Source organism: Haliaeetus leucocephalus, unplaced genomic scaffold, assembly GCF_000737465.1.
Source record: "Haliaeetus leucocephalus isolate CR32 unplaced genomic scaffold, Haliaeetus_leucocephalus-4.0 Scaffold206, whole genome shotgun sequence".
NCBI lineage: Eukaryota > Metazoa > Chordata > Aves > Accipitriformes > Accipitridae > Haliaeetus > Haliaeetus leucocephalus.
Genome location: NW_010972642.1, coordinates 10,269,167 through 10,289,496, shown reverse-complemented (window position 1 = coordinate 10,289,496; position 20,330 = coordinate 10,269,167). Strand labels below are relative to the sequence as shown.

General features: G+C 38.8%; 1 protein-coding gene across 2 annotated transcripts in view; it reads right to left on the bottom strand.

Annotated features, from left to right (window-relative positions):
- Window positions 1–20,330, bottom strand: part of BRAF (B-Raf proto-oncogene, serine/threonine kinase) — a 68,422-nt gene that overhangs the window by 7,727 nt on the left and 40,365 nt on the right. The window contains exons 9-18 of one of the 2 annotated variants that reach the window (XM_010566259.1): window positions 18,892–19,011; window positions 16,052–16,188; window positions 15,228–15,345; window positions 13,993–14,077; window positions 11,487–11,663; window positions 9,940–9,986; window positions 9,260–9,378; window positions 8,340–8,471; window positions 5,545–5,679; window positions 2,480–4,676 (exon numbers count right to left, since the gene is read on the bottom strand). In XM_010566259.1, coding sequence (XP_010564561.1) covers window positions 4,503–4,676; window positions 5,545–5,679; window positions 8,340–8,471; window positions 9,260–9,378; window positions 9,940–9,986; window positions 11,487–11,663; window positions 13,993–14,077; window positions 15,228–15,345; window positions 16,052–16,188; window positions 18,892–19,011 — 1,244 coding nt within the window. In that variant the 3' untranslated portion in view covers window positions 2,480–4,502. Of the gene's footprint in view, window positions 1–2,479; window positions 4,677–5,544; window positions 5,680–8,339; window positions 8,472–9,259; window positions 9,379–9,939; window positions 9,987–11,486; window positions 11,664–13,992; window positions 14,078–15,227; window positions 15,346–16,051; window positions 16,189–18,891; window positions 19,012–20,330 lie in introns of those variants that run through there. The other variant, XM_010566260.1, reaches the window with a different exon arrangement.

Below are 20,330 nucleotides of genomic sequence, written 5' to 3'. Positions count from 1 at the left end.
CATTACTCATCTTGTCCTTCTGCCCATTTCTGGTAATAATTCAGCTTTTAATAGTCATACAGGGATTTCAGAAGATAAAAAATGAACCATTAATTGGGAAAGGGCAATGGAAAAACAGGATCAGAAGTCAAGAAGCGTTTCAGATAGAATGGTAGCTATAAAAAGGTGATTTTCAGACTCTTTTGCCATTTAAATAAAACCTTAGCAAAGAAATTTTCTTTGACAAGCTAATGCTAAATCTCCTCTTTCAAAATTCAGGTGCTAATCTGATCTCAAATCAATAGAAGACCAAAATAGGTAACACGTTCATCTAATAATGGGAATACCTTGATTGAATGTGTATAAAATACAGTTACCAGTAACAGCTTTCCCTAGATGAGGAATGCAGATGGCTATACCTATCCACATACAGGAATCTTCCATCGTGCTAGGTGTCAACAGGACTTTCTGAGGAGTAGCTAGAATGCTTTATGTCACCCTTTCTATTCTGAAGATGTAAAATACCTGTAAGCTGGCTCTGCCATCTTCTGAAAGAAAGCCCAACTGTAGGAGAGGGAGAAAGAGCACAGGCAACCTCTTCCTGAGACTTAGATGCATACAGATAAATGAAGTAACCTGAACCGTGAATTCACTGTTTTCTAGAGGGACAGGAAGGTCTTGCCTGAGAGCAATGAATGGATGAAATGAAGACAGCTTTAGGAACAGGACCCGATATGCCCTAACCTGCAGGAACAGGATTGTCCTGATTCTGCCGCGCTGCGTCTTTGGACTAACGGCCAACGCTAATCTAAACTGGGACTACTGCAGTCACACTCTCCCTCCTGAGCTGAGCTGTAGAGCAATGACCTGCCCGTTGTGCTACAGTGGCACTGTCTGTCCCTGAGGCAACATGGCTCAAGGAGCTGACCTAGCAAATGCAAGCTCAGGCTGGTGGGCAAGGAAAGTTTTCTAACCAGATTTTGGAGAGCTGCTCTGTTGACGGTGGGGGGAAGCCGCTCAACTGCACGGAACGGACTTGTGGAATTGGAGAGCATCTGCCAGAGTAAGAAGCTGGGCCATGGCTGCTCCAAATGAGATCAGCTTACCACATACTTAGTGATTTGGGATGTGAAAAAAACAACACACATTTTTATTCATTGTGAGCCAGACATCTGATGTGCTTTTTACCAAGCAGAATTTCAGATGCTTGCTTTGACTGGTAACAAAGCAATTCCCTTCCAAAGGATGGGTAGCATTTGAAAATCTACACTTCTTACAGAGCCCTTTCAAGTTAGTTGCTACAGTCTTTTCACGTTTGTCACATGCAAAGGCAAGTGGAAACTATTTTAAATGCACACTTTCAAAAAATCTATACTAAAAAGATGATAAAAGTTCTTTCATGTTGTGTCTAAACAATATATTATAAGGGCATGTTCTGAGCGAACCTGCTGCCCCTGATTCCTGGAAGGATTTAAGATGCAGTTACCAATCTCTACTCTCACAAGTTTATAAGTTACCTGGATTCATGAGGTTACTAAGGTATATAACGCATCATCTTAACTGTACTCCTTATCCTGGTGTAGATGCCACGTTTCTCAGAAGAATCATAAGGAGAAGAATGGTTCCATTCCAGGCCCATGCCAGCCTTGTCTACTGAAGTAGAGAGTAACTGACTTAAAGGGAAACACCAAATTCCAACACCTTGCCTGGATTACATTCACAGACACAGAAAAAAAATATGACAAAGAGGCAGTTCTCTGTTGGATCTTGCGCTGATCTTCTAGTATGGATTCCATCCACTGGCTAAATAAAAACTTCGAACGTACACTGATGTGGATAATTAGTATCCTCAGAAGAATATACAGCAGTGTTTATGAGGATCTGGTCCTTCTAGAAGGTACTAGACAGATTTTGTTTCTATACTGAAATGCAGGGAAGTAAAGAAAAAAGGCATCTCGCATAGTATAAACTACCGCTCCAGAAAAGCCTGGGATCCTACAGACCTGTTTTCAGGACCAATAGGTATCTGTTTCTGAACAATATAGCTGAGTTGCATCTTTGAGAACACTGACCCAAATCCACAGGTGTATTTAGGCATCTTCGTCCTACGTATGTTCCCAAATCTCATTGAAGCAGCAATTAGAAACTACAGAATTTAAAACCCCTAAATGCCTTTATGTCAGATAAAGTTAATGATCCACAAAAACTAGCCTCCTTTTAGGCTTCATAAAATGTTTAGTGAGAAGCTAAGATCACATTATGGCCACGGATCCCAAACCATGCTCCATGTGTAAGAACAGGTGACACAGGAAGAAGTCTAAGGCACTGACCATACAGCAGGAAATGGGGCCAAATGTCTAAGGATGGCAGCATTTTCCCCCCCCTAATTGTAGTTCCTATTGCACAGAAGAACAATCTTAACAACAAGCAGGATAACACTACTCCAAGGAACAACTTGTTTGAACTGATCTGGCAGACCTGAAAAAGAGTAAGCCCGGGCAGGACAGTGATGATGGTTCTGCCCTCTCCATGACTCCCCGTGTGGTCAAGCCTTTTCTGTGTGGGATGCCACATTTCTGGATTCTGCAGGAGACCCAGCAGCATCCTCTTGCTCTTACTGAGATGGTCATTGTAGCCTGTACTGAATACCATACCCCAAAGCTTAAGAAGCATTCCTCCTCACTGTCTAGAATAAAAAAAAAAAATAGTAAGACGGGAAAAAAACCACTTAAATCCTGTTCTCTTTTTAAGATAAGCCTGCCAAAATGAGGTGAAGATACCAGAAAGATGGGAAACAGATTTTCTGAAACAATAACAACTTTCGTCCTCCGTAACTATTTCCATAGAGACAGATTTCAACAGCTGAATTTTCTTGACTAACAAAATGAAAAGAGAAAAGTTAGTTCCCAAACTGTTCCAACTGCAGAAGCCAAAAAGACCATTAGAATCTGGCCAGAAGGTGTAGAAATTGCCTACATTTCTTCAAGCTCTCTAACTCTGCCTCCTGTTTTAAAAGGCTCAGCTGACAGAGAGCAGAAAAGAAAACCTTTTTTGAATTCCTGATCTATTTCAAAAACCTATTGCTAGCAACATGCAAACTTCTCTGTAAGTATGTAGATCAGTAGCCATTAAGAACAGTCCTGGACCTTGAAGTCCTAACAAGAGCAATAGCTTGTTTCCGATGCAGAAGAATCTGTGAAAATTAGTAGCTTAGCAGTTTAAAACAAACAAAACCACGTAACTAATTTCAAAATATGCAAGGACACAGTAACATTATTGTTTTCATATCTGACATCAAAGACTGATATCACCTGAACCACTACTCTGATTCACCTGTTCCAGGGGAATGCTCCAGAGAAAACCACCATCTATAAAGTGAGCTGACAGGATCTTGGTAAGGCGTATAGCTTTGTCACCTAGATATCCAGTCTAACTGATTCACTTCTAGTCCAACTAGCAGCTTTTATATGGAAGTGAAAAAAACAATTTGTCACTAAACAGAAGCATGTTCAGTGGTATTATTAAAGTACTTAAAACCTTTAATCTTAACAGAATTCATGGTATAATACTGATTTCCATGAAAACAACTGCCTTTTTCAAATCCTCTTTTCCTATTACAGGTGCTATCAGCCTTTTTCTCTTAAAGTATTTGGTTACGCTCAACATCTAAAATGTTTTTTTAATTTTGAAATCCATGCTAATTGAAGGATACAGGCACCTTTACCAGCAATATTCTTGCAGTTCAGCAAAAACAGATTCAGAATTTCTTCTATGTTGCATTGTAACAGAACATTTTGAGATGGTCTAAACTATAGCAGGTCAGAGTATTTAGACAAAAAAAAAAGTAAAAAAACCCCATGCCACCACTCCTCTGCAGGAAGAGATGTTCTCTAAACAGCAGTATTTTAAACTTCAACTTTCAAAATAAGAGTCACGTGTCACTAAGATCTTTCTTTGGATTCTGTGTTGTATCTGCTCACTTCTGCTGACCACAAGAAGTTTTGACTGTGGTCAGCCTTGAAACGGAGTTTATTTTTCCAATTGTTGCCCACATATGAGTAGCATTACTAACTGAGGAACCTAAAGCCTATTGCTCAAATATAATGACCTCAACTGAAGTAAAAAAACAAAACCAAAACAAAACCCACCATAGCTTGAGTAGATTAAAATAAAATACACTCCTGAGTAACTAATTCCAATCACAATAAACTACGCAAAAATGACACAGGCAAGCAAAAATGACACCCAACGACCTTAAGAGGATTTTTGCTTGTTTTGGAGTGACTTTTCCCATTTCTCTTATGTGACCTTACAATTCTTCTTGTGCCAGCTGTTCCCAGGGCATTTCTTACCAACACAGACTTTGTGCTCAGGATATTCAATGCCCAGCGTTAGGAAGTGAGTCTTCATTCCCTCAGTAAACCTTAAAACCATAGCTGGTAGGAACTGAGAACATACACATGTTGCACTCACAGGAACACACGGGCACACACACACAGAGGCACATGCTTTCACGTTTCTTTTCAGTGTACTGGAAACCCACCGTATCCCCCTGCTTGGATGGGCGTTTTTGGAGAAGCACAAGCATATAGACTAAAATCCTCTGTCTGGAAGCCAGCCCGGTTTAATGAGGGCTCAGATGCACTGCGGTGAATTTTTGGCAATGACCGGGCCAGAAGCTCAATGGAGGCAAGAATCTAAAACAAGAAGAAAATAAGTGATCAAATCTGTCGTTCCGAAGTTGTAACACTCTCTTAAAGCCAAAGGCAGAACATCAGTTAACTACAGAAAAATATCTATACACAAATTTAAACAGAAACTTTTAAAAATAGATTACTGCATTACACTCCGATGTTTATGTCCTCAAAAAACTGAAGATGACATTTTGGGAAGAAACTATCTCGTTTCCCCCTTTAAAAGGGCATACTGATTTCCCTCTGTAAGCATAATGAATATAGTTGCCTTTTATTTGCTTCCTTGTTTATGCACTAGTACCTATACCTACCATTGCTACAAATAACCACAGCTTTGCCAGCCGTTTGCTTAATACCATTTACCAAAAGCCAGCAGGGGGAGCTCCTTATTTTTTTTAAAATGCTTTGGTTTACATTCAAAACAAACAAAAAAATAAGGTGTCCCCCCCAAGCTTTTAGAATCCAAACCTTCCTCAGCAGGCACGATAAATCAAGTTTTGTGAAAAAAACTATCAGCTTCCCTTCATAAAGCTTGGGGGAGAGCAAGGAGGGGGCTATAAAGATTTCTGAGAACATACACCAAGTTCTAATTTGTGTGTCTAATTGTGATTATTAATTTCACTGTCTCCCAGATGAAACTTTCTCCAACACATAAATGCTTTTCCAACTACACAGGTCATTTTAATACCTGCTTTTTGAATTGAAAATAAACATTTCTAATTAAACAGCACTAACCCGGTCCTGAATCAGTACTTCATGCTATAGCACTAATCAAAAACATTTTGAACTGGCCTGTGAGTTCCTAACTGCTCTTTATTTTTAATATTTGAATTGTAAAGTCTACTGAGAACTAAAGAGGAACATTTCTCACCTGTGGAAAAAGGGGTCTCTCATCTCTCTTCTTTTTTAAGCATTCTGCCATTAGTCTCTTCATAGCTTTTGGACAGTTGCTCCGTACTTTGCTGAGGTCTGGAGATAGGTATCCTCGGCCCACCATAAAAATTATCTTTATTCAATGGGGAAAAAGATGAAAGGGGAAGAAGATGAGTCCATAAAACAAGCAGTAACAAAAGATGTACATTTTGCTAGACAATTTTAGTCCCAGCAGCAAGTTTTCTGCTCCCAGGAAACATTATCTGGTATTGAAATTGCCAAGTTTCTTAGAGTAGTGCTTGCTAACCTATTCAGTACAGAGAAAAAATTAGATTTTTCCTCCTCCTCCTAAGAGAGTTTTCTGTGAAACTTGAACACTAGCAAATGGTTACCATTTACAGCAATAACCATCTAAGGGAGTGGTTCTTCGGTGTCAAAAACTGTTACAAAAACAAGAATAAGGAACTCTGTGGCAGGAACAGAATGCCTAAAAATAAATATTCTGCAAAAATAAAAATTCTGTTTTATATTATAGGTCAAAAGCAAGTTCACACTGAAAGGTGTTTTAAGAAACACATGGACTTCAGCTATTAAAAACCCCTACTGTGCGAGAATAAATTCCTTCATATACTTTTGTACCACAAAAGCTTATTCTCGACATCTGACCACCTTCTCCACTCCTCCAAAAAAACCCATAAAAGAAAAAGAGAAACTGCCTCTCCTCTGTAGAAGAGAAGACAGGCAGGCTTTGTATTTTTACAGTAAATCCTTTAACATGGAAGGCTTATAAGGATAAAACTTAAGCATAAAACAAACTAATAGAAAGCAGGAAAGCAAAGCATAAATATGGTTAATGTTCTCTTGGATATATAAAAACCCATCAAACATCATCATGTCAAGCCAAGGTCAAATGCAATGTGGTTTGAGTACTGCAGTTGCACTGACACTAAAAAGCCCTTTCAAACCAGCTAATCAAAGATCCATTCATGCTGCAGCAGATAATCACTGCCTTTTCTGAATACTCAGACAGACCCACCAGGTGTATCATACCTTATATTTAATGAAGTGTAACTAGTTCATATCTTGACACTGGCAAAAAAAAACCAACAGAAAAAACCCACATCTCATGCAAGCTATACATGTTATTTATACTAACACAATCCTGGTCCTTTTTTAACTGTCTGATTCAGTCGCATCTGTGTTGGCATCAAGGAGTATAAAACTCCCATATGGTTCCTTTAGAAATCCCCATGTGCCAGAGCAGCATTTCATAGTAAAGACTTGTCTACCCGTCCCTTACCTCTGCTGCAGTGAGACTTACCATCATCTAGAAGGTATTCTTTTCTAAATAGTTACACTACTTAAGTTGAAATTATTCGAAATTCATTATTATTATGCTCCCGATACAATCTTTACAAATAATACAGGGATTAAACTTTTATTTTAACTAGAGAAAAGAGAGTATCACTACAAGAACAGTCCTAGTCTGTCTAGAAAAATCTGTTAAGGTGAGAGAAACATTCTGAGGTGTAACAAGAACAATGCTTTGCTCACTAAGAATCTCAGTTGTGTCATAGTAGCTGATGTAGATGCACCAACAGAGAGTGAGCAATATTTACCTCTTCTCAGACAATAGACTGGGAGTGACAAAACTCAAGACATTAGATCACATTTTATATGTTGGCTTCACTTGCAATTTAAAATTTGTTTCAGCACTCAACTGTGAGCACTCACATCACTGGGTTCATCTTTCAAATCTCAAAATGTAAAAAACAAAACAATGCCCAAACACTGCTTGTAGAAGGCTATATCCACCTGGCCAGGAATCTGGACATTTCCCCTTCTTTCAAAAGGCAAAACCAATTAAAAAATAAAAAAAAATAATAATATTAATAAAAAAGGAGTCACTCCAAATTTGATGAATTGGGATGAAGTGCTCTGTCAAATATGGAAGCAGCCTTATAAAATGGCATTCACAGATGAACGTTGCTATGGTTGCAATTCTCAAGTACTGACAGTGAAAAAACAAGGGATGCGGACACAGAAACAACATAAATATATCACCGCCCAGACATGGAATAGTTTACACCAAAGATCTTGATGCATAGATACTATTTTCAGATTAGACAGAGAAATAATGAATCAGATATGCCTTCGCAAACGTGCCTATCCTGTGGAGATATATTATAGGCGTGTGGTATCGTTAGACTTAAAGAATATTTGTTCACAATTAAGTAATCTTCTTACAGGATTCACACACTCTGGAAAGTCATATACTCCATCAAGCAGGATTTGAGAAATGCTGATATCCTGAAATTCAATTAGACGGTGCATGCATTTCTCAGGATTGAAATGAATATAAAGCATTCAGCAAGATGATTGCTGTTCCATTTTGTCAATCCTGTTGCTGAACTATTATTCAGTGCAAGGGGGGCGGGGAGAGGAATAACTAAACATATGGAGGATCATTTTGCCTTTGCAGAACTATTCTAAACTAGACTACTATTAAGTAACCTGCTCTCTCCCTAATAAGTATCCTGGCAACCAGCTCAGAAGCTGAAAATCTATACTTTAAGTAAAAAAAGTAAAAAAACAACCTCAAGAGAAAAAAGTAAATTGGTGCTACGTGGCTGAGGCAGATCTAGAAAACGTAGAAACATCATCTCGTAACATCAGAATCAGAAACACAAATCAAACACACAAAACATCAGAATGTGATGTGACTTCAGGAGGCTGCATCAATCTCTGTCTCAGCCCACAGCTGACTGAAGACAATCCCTTCCCTTCCCTTACCTGGTCCCTGTTGTTGATGTTTGAGTATGGTAACTGTCCAGTCATCAATTCATAAAGAACAATCCCAAATGCATACACATCCGACTGAAAGCTATATGGGTTTTTATCTTGCATCCTAATAACTTCTGGTGCCTGTACCATAAAAGGAAAGAATTAAGTTTTTATTTCACCATGTCAGGCTGCACCTCACATACCACGAACAAAACACAGACTTGTCCAGACTATAGCAGATGCAAAAGGCCCACTCTTGCCTTCAGGTGTTACTGGGTCCTAATGTAGAGTGGATGTTGACATGAATCTCAGAATCCATTGGTTCATTTTAGCTTGGTGATCTCTTTATTCCTCTACAACAGAACAAAATTACCTTGCCCGGGCCGAGAAGCTATTTTGAAACTAGAATTAAAACAACACTGAAAATAATGCCAACTAACAGAGCCTTCAGTTTTTTCTAGGGAGAAAAGGAGAAAGCAGAGTTGCACAGGAGGTTGTAACTATACTTATTATTAAGACTTAAGCAAGTTGTACAACCTCTTGAGAGTAGCCGTGCTTGAATCCTTAAAACTTAAGTGCATCTTACTTGTGGCTGAGCTAGTTTGGCTGAGCAGGATTTTTTCCATGGCTTTTCTCATCTTCTCCTCAACCCTGCATTAACCACCCCCTTTTTCCATAGCCACCATTTTCTTTTCAGTTTAAACCTCAGAATAAGGGATGAAGACACTAAAGTTCTTTTGCTGACTACTGGAAAACATATGCTTAAAGAAGAACTGAAAAGCATTAATTTAGTACTTCATATTACTGCTTGTCTCTTCCAGCTTACGACAGCTTGTACGTGTCAGTGTGCTGGAGGGATAGTCTTAGAAACTTTGGCCGAAGACAATTATATTTGTTGAAACAAACACACCACCTTCCCCCTTGCTTACCATCCATAGAATAGATCCAGACAACTGTTCAAACTGATGGGACCCGCTCCACCGTGATTTCACTGTAGCTAGACCAAAATCACCTATTTTTACTGTGAGGTCTTCATGAAGAAAAATATCTAAGGGGGAAATGTTAAGGGAAAACAAACAAGCGGTACTGGTCCTGTCCTACAAGAACAATAAACAGCTACAAATTTGCAACATTAGACATAACAGTTTTAACCATCCACCATCAATGAAGAAGTTTTTCATATGATACAGGTTCTAAGCAGCCAGCACGGTGAATTATGGCACTTAAGGGTTACATAAGTAATGACTGGGCCAGGGCTGAACAGACCACGGCCCAAGTGGCTTTCTTGAAATGCCAAGTACGAGAAAAGCTGAAAATATTCCATGAATGAACTGGCATAATCTTTCATTACATGTAGAAACCAAATGATGCAAAAATCTTTGATACCACAACAAAACTCGCTACGTTATTGCTATCACATTAATAGACATAGCAAGTATTCCTTACTTCTCTACTAGTGATACTACCCCCTCTCAATGGAATTTTAACTCAGCAAATATTCACACATGAACAGCTTTTCACATCACTAAGTTCATTTCTGGCAGGAAAAAAAAAAAAAAAAATCAGGAATGCCGTCACGTTCCACAGTCACGTCTCTGAAAAAGGATACTATTACTCTTGAGGTCTCTGTGGATGATTGACTTGGCATGCAAATAACTGAAAAGGAACATCATAGATTAGGTGGGTTAAATGGTATTTCACTAATCAATGACTCAAAATTCATTGTATTACTGAAACACAAATTCTGTAGATATTCAAACTGCACATATTTATCAGGGTGGCAAAACTTCAGTTACCCATGACAGTTCCTGCAACAGTCAGAGAAAAAAAACAAAAATAAAATAAAGCTTAGATTTTCAGCTGAAACCTGATGCTACTGAAGAATGAAGTAACAATTATGTGCCAACTTCTGCTTTTTGATTGTAACTCAATATTCAGAATAAAAATAAAAGAACTTCAGTAGTTTTTGACACGCCATTCAGTGCTGAAGGTTCTGCCTCCCAGCCTTAATGGTGACTGTCAAGACACTTTGCGGAGTAGTCACAGCTTTAGGTAAGATGATTTTAAATTGTGGGAGCTAAATGTGTTTCCCAGCCTCAGCATGTACTCAAGTATGCTGACTGCTTTTTAGTATGGGACTGGAAAAAAGATCCCCTGATTGCAGACTGGATAAATAGATTGCAGGGAACACAGAGGAAAGTACTTGCCCCACAGCATAGATATAGCCTAAATTAGGCAACTAGTCTCCCATGGCTCTTTGTTTAGTCAATGAGATTGGCACAAACCTGCTGGAAAAGCCCCAATGTACGTCTTTGCTTTGAATCACACTCATACAACGGCTTCTGCATCTCCACTACCTACAGAGGGAGCCGGGGGAGATGAGCAGGCTAACAGAAGGCTGAGGCTGGCTGCTGCGAACACCTCCCCACTTCTTGACTGAAAATGTAATAGAATGCTTAGCAGAAAAATGGCACAATGAACTGCAATCATCATAGTGGTTTTCCAGCTGGAGGGCGATTTCTCTGATCTTACATCAGTGTTCTGATTTTGACACACAGCATTGGGCTAGCTTTGTAAATTCTAACTCACGCAATTGCCCTCTATGGGAGTAAGGATTACTTACAGTCCTTAGAACAAAATAGGTATGTTTTCTTCAAATGCTGAAATCTATTATTTAGAGAGCTACAATACTTATAAGAAAAGCAGAAAAAAAAAATCAATTCTTTTTGCTAACAGGGCTGTCTGCCTTCTGCATTATCTTACAGGATTCTGTCCTTTTGTTCACAGGGTGTTTCTTTTTAAACTATGTTTTACCTCCTACCATAAGACTATCTGCACTGTGAAGATTGTAAAGCCTGAAACAGAAATCTTTGCTCTCAAGATTTAAATTTTAACTACACTGTCATTATCTTTATTCTACTAAGACTGTATTTCCTTGATGATTTTATTTCCCTATGTTCGAAAAAAAGAAAACAGTCTATTTTACTAATCAAAATAATAAACACTTCACCAAATGCTTTGATCATCAAGGCAGGACCCTGGGCTTGGCAAAGTGAGCAGATAGCTGGCCTTATTTGCCGATGCCAGTCAGAGTGTGAAGAGGATAAGTAAACATTGCCCCAATGCTCATTTGTAAACAAGCAATACAATACTTACTCCATGCCTTGTGCAGTCTGTCGTGCAATATCAATTAGTTTGATCATTTCAAATTTGGTCTCAATGATGTGTAGATGGTGATATAAGCTGGACCCCTCACACCATTGTGTAACAATAGCCAACTGGGGTTTTGTTGAATAACCCATGAAAAGCAGGATATTCACATGGCGTGTTTTCCTGTTGAAAAAAAAAAAAATCAGGAGGAAATCAGGCAGATCAGAAAATCAGGAAAAACCCAGGCAGATCTATCACAGTCTAAATAGATATTTCCAAACAGAAGTTGTTGGGTCAATCTCAACTTTTACTAAGATAACATGTTAACCTGTTGCTAGATTCAGTTTAATGAATTATTCCAGCAATTAGCCTTTCTTATCGTAATGACACAGAATAGCTATTCTGGGGTAAGCACCGCTTCCTCTTGCTTTTGCAAACAACCCAGCACAGGACAGCGCAGAAGATGCTGTTAACACTAGGTCCCCATGGGGCAGTGATGGTTTGCAGGCAGGTCTGCTTTTGTGTAACCCCAGTCCAGCTATGAGATGTTGCTGCCCATAAGGAGGACATCCAAAATGAAATTCCAGTCTCAGAGGCTTTCAAGGAAGGACAATCTTTTGTTCAGAAGCCATCACCACACCTCCTTGACAAGGCTTCAGTTTTTCTTAGTGCTTTATTTGACAGGAATTTTGTACTCTCTATGGAGCTAGCATACAAGAAAGGATGGAAACAGGTATGAAAACTGTACCTCAGTAAGGTTATGCTATGAACTTGTTCCCAAACAGCACTGGGAGAGACCGGAGCTCACCACAGAGATTTGGCCAGATTAAATCAAACCTATTTCAAAGGTGGAGCAACTCCAGACAGAAAAACTTCACAATGAACAATGCAGAGAGGATTATCTCATTAGATATCCCAGCAGATTCAAGGCCTGAAAGAATCTACTGATACACTGCGAAATCTGAAGGATTGTCCTCACCCTCCAGGGAAAGTCAATCACATTCTTATTATCATCAAATGGACATGAAGAACTAGACACCTCCGAATATAACAATGAGATATTACAAAGATGTGGCACCTCAGAATTCTGGGAGTATTTCCTAGCATTCCCAAGGGCTGAGGAAAAATAAAGGCAATCTTCTTCCAACACAGCTCGGTACTGAAGGCAGTCAGCTCACTGTTGATGAAACCTGACAGACCAAGCTTAAAACCTGTGGTAGCTTCTGAAATCTATGCTGCTGCTGAAGATGGCAGAGCTCTTTAGGTTTTCTTATATGAAAAAACTAACGTGGGAGCCTAGAGTGTGAACCCCTTTGTCCTCTCTGCAATGCAGACTAGGACAGTTCTACACTACGTGACTGTGCCTTTTTCAGGTTCAAGGATTTGTCAAGTGACTGCTGAGTGAACAAAAAATAAGTGGTTTCTTGCAAATGCTACCTCAAAGCTAAGAAAGTAATGATGAAGCATAATGGAAAAGGCACAACTACAGGTAAATCTGGCTTGTTTGGGTCAAAGGATAGGACAACTGACTATTTACTCTAAGTGCTGAAATGATCAACAACAGAGAAGGGCTGGACTCCAGCTATGGGACTGCCAGCAGAAATCTGAAATAGGTATGAAATACAAGATGTTTTTATTTCATTAAATACCTGAGCAGGTGTGCAAAAAATATGCAGAGATATCCAAAGTAGCATACCCCAGAAAGCCTCTACTTCCACAACTACGGACTTAGAGTCAGAACTAACATTTCCTGGGGAAAAAGGCTGACCATCCCCTTTTTACTATGCAGCTTATTGGGGATGGTCCTCCAGCACAGGTGCCCAGCTCAACACATCAATTTTCCAGAGGCAAAAACCCTTCTTTCTGTTTTGTTTCTTAAAACAGAATTATGCTCGAGACTGCTCAAGATTGTACTTGGATGCTAATGGTCTTCCCCAATAAATATTCTATTCTATCATGTTGATGGATCCTCTTTTAAGAGCTGAACCCAAGACAAATACTTCCTCTGAGAAAGTACAAGCAGTAGACATGAGAAAAGGAAATCAAGAAGTGACTTTATGAGAAATACATTTTAAAAAAAACCTCAAAGAGAAGTCAATGCTACTGAACAGAAACTATTAAACAACAGATAATATAGGCAGTGCTGTAGCTCAAAACCAACAATTAGTCATGCTCTCCTTCAATCTCAAAATGTGGATAAGAGGAAAGAAAGGTCTACAGTTCACACTTAGGCTTGACTGTGCCCTGGGGGTAGTACAATAGCAAAAACCAGTCCTGTCTTGAGTATTTGGACATACATATATTCACAACATAGGTGCACAGACAAACACATACATGGGAAGGAAGGAGCAGTGGATACAAAGAAATATTTTAATACGGCAAGTTATATTTTCTGCCCAAAGTATTAACATGGAGGAATAAGACCAATGTGTTCTAATGGCAATCTAAAATTCAATGATTAATGAAGCATAAATCTACACACATTATTTTATGGCATTAAAAATATTCTTACCTGAGCACTCCTACTTCATTTTTGAAAGCCTGTAACTGTTGAGGTGTAGGTGCCGTAACATTCAACATTTTCACTGCCACATCACCTTTAAAATAGGAATTTTTTAATAAGTGCCATTGATACATATTCCTCTATTGAGAAAATGCTCTATAGACCGAGCATCAGAAATATTGAGCTACCCTATTTTCTAGCTTTCATGAAATAAACCACTACCATATTAAAATAAGTAAATATTCTGTCAAATGTATAAACACTGTTTTTATTTTACTCTGAGAAATCCCAGCCAAGTCAAAGCTTTCCAAATACACATTTGAAATCCTCATTCATCAAGATGGATACTTCAGCCCTTCTAGTAACTATGTTTCATCTTTACCCTAATAACTACTAAATTCAGAAGAACATGCAAGAGTTGAGTTTCTAAACAGCCTGAAGTTCTAACATTACCTATTTAGCACAGTACTTATAATTTCAAAATCATTTTTATGGTCCTTCAATGGACTCTCCCTGGTATGTCCATGTCTCTCTCATATTGAGGAGTCCAGAACTGGACCCAGCACTCCAGGCATTGCCTCACCAGTGTTGAGGGGGATGATCAGAGGGCTGGAGCACCTCTCCTGTGAAGACAGGCTGAGAGAGTTGGGGTTGTTCAGCCTGGCGAAGAGAAGGCTCCAGGGACACCTTACAGCAGCCTTCCAGTACCTAGAGGGAGCCTACAAGACTGCTGGAGAGGGACTTTTTACAAGGGCATGTAGTGATGGGACAAGGGGTAATGGCTTTACACTGAAAGAGGGTAGATTTAGATTAGATGTAAGAAAGTTCTTTACTGTGAGGGTGGTGCAGCAGTGGAACAGGTTGCCCCAAGAGGTTGTGGCTGCCCCATCCCTGGAAGTGTTCAAGGCCAGGTTGGATGGGGCCTTGAGCAACCTGGTCTAGTGGAAGGTGTCCCTGCCCATGGCAGGAGGGTTGGAACTAGATGATCTTTAAGGTCCCTTCCAACCCAAACCATTCTATGATTCTATGACCACCTCCCTCGACCTGCTGGCAATGCTTTGCCTAATGCAGCCCAGGATATCATTAGCCTTCTTTGCAGCATGGGCGCATTGCTGGCTCATGTTCAACTTGGTGCCCGCCAGAATCCACAGATGCTTTTCCGCAAAGCTGCTTTCTCACTGGGTGGCCCGCAGCAGGCAACGTTACTTGCTTAAGAATAACTGTTTGCCACGACGGTCACATACCATGCCACTTCCCTTTGTAGACTGTTCCAAATGATCCAGATCCTATCCTTTGTCCAACTGTGATCTGTCCATCTGGTATCTCCCAATCATCACTTGAATCCCGTCGACCAAGGGTTTTCTTTATATATATACATAAACAATAAAAAGGAAGAAAGCAAGTGCATTAATGTCTGTGAAAACAGCTCCTTTGTTAAAGACTTGGTATCAGCATTTCATATCATTAAAGTCCTAAGAGAACTTTCTTTTTCAGATATTGCATTTGACTTTTCAAGCTGGCCATACACAAAATTCAACACACAGGTATACTAAATTATTTCCTGGCATGAAATACTTGCCACAGGTTTCTGGCAGTATTAAAGCCAGTAAATATTAAGAAACTCTTACCAAAAAGAAAGTCTCATTTATTTCTTACTCAAGTATAATGCTACATTGTGAATTAAAAAAAAATGCAGACATTCTTATGTATTGTTACATTTGAGATTCATGAGAGAACTTTCAAAGTTCATGAATCATGGTGGGAAAGTTAAGCTGTTATTAGAAAGGAAACTGGCATTATAATATGAAGCACACCAAGACATTTGGGTGCAATGGAGTAAAAGTGAGTATAGTCAATTATTTAAATGATTTATGTATCGGTCCCAGAATTTCAATATTCCATTACTTATTGGCTTAAAGTCCTTGATCATTACCTTACTCATCTTCAAAATAATTCAGAAGGCTTTGATGAAACAAAAGTGAGAGGAACATGGTTGTGTAGTATTTCTGTACTAAGAATATACCATATATACCAATATACGAATAAAAATAGCTGATCTTTCCCTTACCATTCTATTTCTGTCTTCTGAGGATGAGGATGATTTCCGTTCCCGTTGGGGTCCTGGTGATTTCTGTAACGCTTTCACATTGGTGAGTGACCCAGGCAAAGAGGCGGGAGGTGTTGCAGACAAACCTGCAGTTGAACCTAAATTTCAGAAACAGTATAATTTTATCTATAAGAAGCCAGCTTACAAGAATGTATTGATATTAGGTACAAGAATTGTGTTTAAGATGCAGTATCTCCAAACATCAATGTAAATGTTAAGAAGGAACAAACATATACTAGGAATATTGTCCTAATATTAGATTAGTGCTCAAGTCTTAGATTTCAGGAAGAGACAAGTCTATAGCAAACATCCCTGTACACCAGATAGTCTCCAGTCTCTTGTTCGTGAATTATCAGAAGGACAATGTCTCTTTAAATGGGGGGTGGAGGGGAGCATTTTTTAATTCCACCAGTTTCTTTGAGAAGAAAAGTAGAAGCATTTTAGTTAGCAGTAGCTACCTCTCATATTTCTTGTAACTAACCTTTTAGGGACCCAATAAATAGCTGAAATATTGTACTTTGGAATCAAAATAGACTAAATGCAAAAAATTTAAATGTTTTCTAGTTGAGTCTCCAAGTGCCACCTGAAAATGATTTGGCTGTTTTAAAGCTATCTGTTAGCAGAGAGCTCTCATTTAAAAGTAAATATTAGACTGTAGAAAGGATTAAAAAAGAACAAGTACTTTAGTTAGCTATTTGAAGCATATTCTATTAAATACAGAAAGAACCGCAAATCTGTAGCCTAGACGTTATCTAAACAAATCTATGCAGGAAAATGTCACTATCAGAGCTGTGTTTCAGAGCCTCAATGGCTCTTTACAAATAGAGCACTTCAACTAGACACTGGTTTTTAAAATACACCATAATTATTCATAACAAGGTTATGCTGACCCTCCCAATGCAAAGGACATAAAATAGGGTCAACTGTTAATTAAATTCACACTGTTCTGTTAAACAATGTATGTCATTGTACAAGACCTCCAACGTTCCAACGCTTTCCCTCACATCAGTGCTCTGGGATGTGGTAGACAACAATACTCCCCCTCATATTCCTTTAGAAGCCCCCTTCTAAACAAAAAAGTGTCTCCTAACGCCAACTTGAGTTAAAAAAATTGACTTTGTGACTTTTAATACTGTTGCTCAAGTTCAGTCACTGAGTACGTGCTAATTTATCAGATTCTATATATATGCATCACTGTCTGTCCTCTCTGAACTAAAATCCATACATTTATAAGTGGAAGGCACAAAATAATGACATACCAACACATCAAAAATGGGACGCAGCATCCATAAACTTTGTGCCACATGCCAAAGCAACAATAATGATGCATACTGGGCATCCTAATTACACTTACAAGCAGCTGGAAGCCAGCAACCTGCAGGATGAACTTTTGTTCATATTCCTGTTACGGTCACTATACTGTCATATATTTATTATATCATTAGTCTGAAATCATACATATATGGAATTAAATGTATGATGATCCCAGAACATGAGCAATTTTCCAAAAGTTTACTGGGTTACAGACTTTCTCTGGAATAGCAAAGCTCTACTTGAATGCGTTTTCTTTAGAGGTAACTAAAGTCTCCTACTTAAATTTTAATACCATGATACAGAAACACTAGCCCAATATTCACCCCTCACCAAAAATGCTTACAGCGCATGGTAAAACATTATAGTTAATCTGTTCATAATAATACCAGATGGCCTGTTTTCCAAGTTATTAGAGCAGAATACTTCAGATAATGTTGGACTTAAGTCATTAGCTTGGACTCTGAAGCTGTACGTAACGTATTCCATTCTGTAGCCAGTTTGCTTGTTGGGAACACCTGTCTTCTTACAAAGACTTCTGGAAGAACTTTACAAGTTCATAAGGTGGACTGCTCTTGATATATTCTGAAACAAAAGTCTTTGAAACAGCCAAAATGGTAGCATTGGAAAACCACACTACATGCATTGGACTACCCATTTCTACGTGTATAGGTATAGACACAAATATTTACATTTCATGCTATGACTCAATAGTTGGTTTCTCCAGTGTGTGAAATCCCACAGAGTGTTTGGGGATTTTGTGCAATACAACAGATCCATTGACAGCTTTAGGCCTGAATTACCCCCAGAGTCAATGACATGAAAATGGAAGAGTCTTATTTTACATGGTACAGGACACAAACAAATACTGTTTCACTGAAGATTTACCAACTAAATAAAAACTACATGGTCTAAAACCATCTAGAGCCCCAATGTGGCATCAATAACACATTCTCAAAATAAAGTATTTGTTGAAAGTTGACATGACACTTTACTTGAAAAACTTGAGACCTACCAAGATATCAATGGAAATGTTCATAATTCAAATTTGATTTCCTAGATTACTTTTCAAAACAAAGAATACTAAATATAGAAAACTGTTAAAGCACTGAACTGACTTAAACTGAACAGTCAAGGAAATTCTAAGTTAAGGATATCACTTTGTCTTTAAAAGCACTGCAATGCAATCCAACGACCTTTGTTTAAAAAAAAACTATGTTAAGGTCCACATAAAAACCTCAACTATGAAATTCCTTGCTTTTGAAGATTTAAGTCAGACTTTATTTATAGTAATTTTCAAGCGTGTAAAGGTGAAAGTGAGTATGTGTGAAAAGCACATTCAAAGCATTCCAGCCAGGCCAAGCAAAAAACAGAGGTGTTTTGATAAACTCACACACTTACATACACACGGTGTGAGGGTGAGGCACAAACAGCATCTGTGGTTTTACTTATTTTGTTTGGGTGAAAACAAGAAAGAAGAGCCCAACTACCTCTGAACACTGGGCCAGGCTCAAAATCAAACACTATTTCACTGGGGACAGAATGAAGGAGGGGACTGGGAGTCCGGGATTGGTATTTCCGAAGACAGCGCATCAGCTGGTTCAAAGGGGCTGTTAGAGAGAAAGAGACGGGCAGGCAGAGACAGAAAGACAGACACATAGAAGAAATGAAAGAAGTCATGGGAAATAACTAGGATGCTTTGACTCCTATTCATAGACTGTTTCTGTACTTTGAAGAAAAAAAAAAAGTCAATTACTAATAACACTGCTTCAGGACTGGGAATAGCCAATTGTTTTCAGATGCCAAGCAGACAGTTTATGATCAAAAGTTAAAACCAACATGATAGCACAACATTTAAATGCTGGACAAAATGGGCAAAACTGTGGAGAGCTACACCTACCAACACATACAAAAATAGCTAAAACTGGCAACTTTAAATTAGTAGGCTTGCAGGATTAAAGGAATTTTCTTTGTAAAAAGCATTCTATTGCTGGCATAAGAAAAACAGCTCCATCAAACAGCGCAGTAGGTAGGTACCATCCTACCAACTACCAGATTTGGATGGGAGAAACAAAGTCAGTCATAGCCCACAGTACAAAACCTTAGAGATCAGGATAGAGCGCGCTAAGGTAATTCAGACTTTACTAATGGCTGAAGCAAGTTATAATTAGTAGGAGATGACTGTGTTAAAGATTTGGAGTGGAAAAACTGTCATATGCCTGCCCTACTTACTATTTCTTTATTTCTATTATTTCTATATTATTATTATATTCATAGGAATAAATACAGCACATAAGAAGCCCTCTCAGGACCTTGACAGCCGATGGGAGAAGTGACTTCACAGGCCCATGCATAACATGGGAAGAAAAATAAACCTTCTGGCACTAGTGCTGACTTAACTGTGAATTAGGGCTGTGTGTTACTGAAGGAAAACATAAAAAGACCTGGCTTTAGTGTAACAACCTGGTTCCAAGAGTAGCACAGGCATGCAGTACAGCAAAGCAGCATCTTCAGCAGGGGTAGAGGGGGAGAAGAACCGGAGTATTTCACGCTGCTTTAGGATGCAGCGGTTCGTATGGAAGGTCTATCTACCATGTTGATGGTTTTCAACGAAAACCCCCGTTGTTCCCATGGGTGGAAAGGTAACAACAGGCATAAAAATCTTTGAGAGAGAGTTGGGAAGTTGTAGCGTATCTGTGTGCAGCCATGGGAGTGAATGAGTGTGTGCGTGTAAGAGCAAGAAAGTGATGGCACAAGATAATTTTAAAACTAAAAAACTAGATACCACTTCAAAACTTTTTCTCCTTCCGTCTCCCCCACTCCCAGAATGACCGGCAAATGACTCAGACCTTTGTCAGACAAATATTAAGTTCATGGACAAGCAAATGCAAATTCATTTTTTTTCCTAGTCATGTTTTCCTTTGTGTCT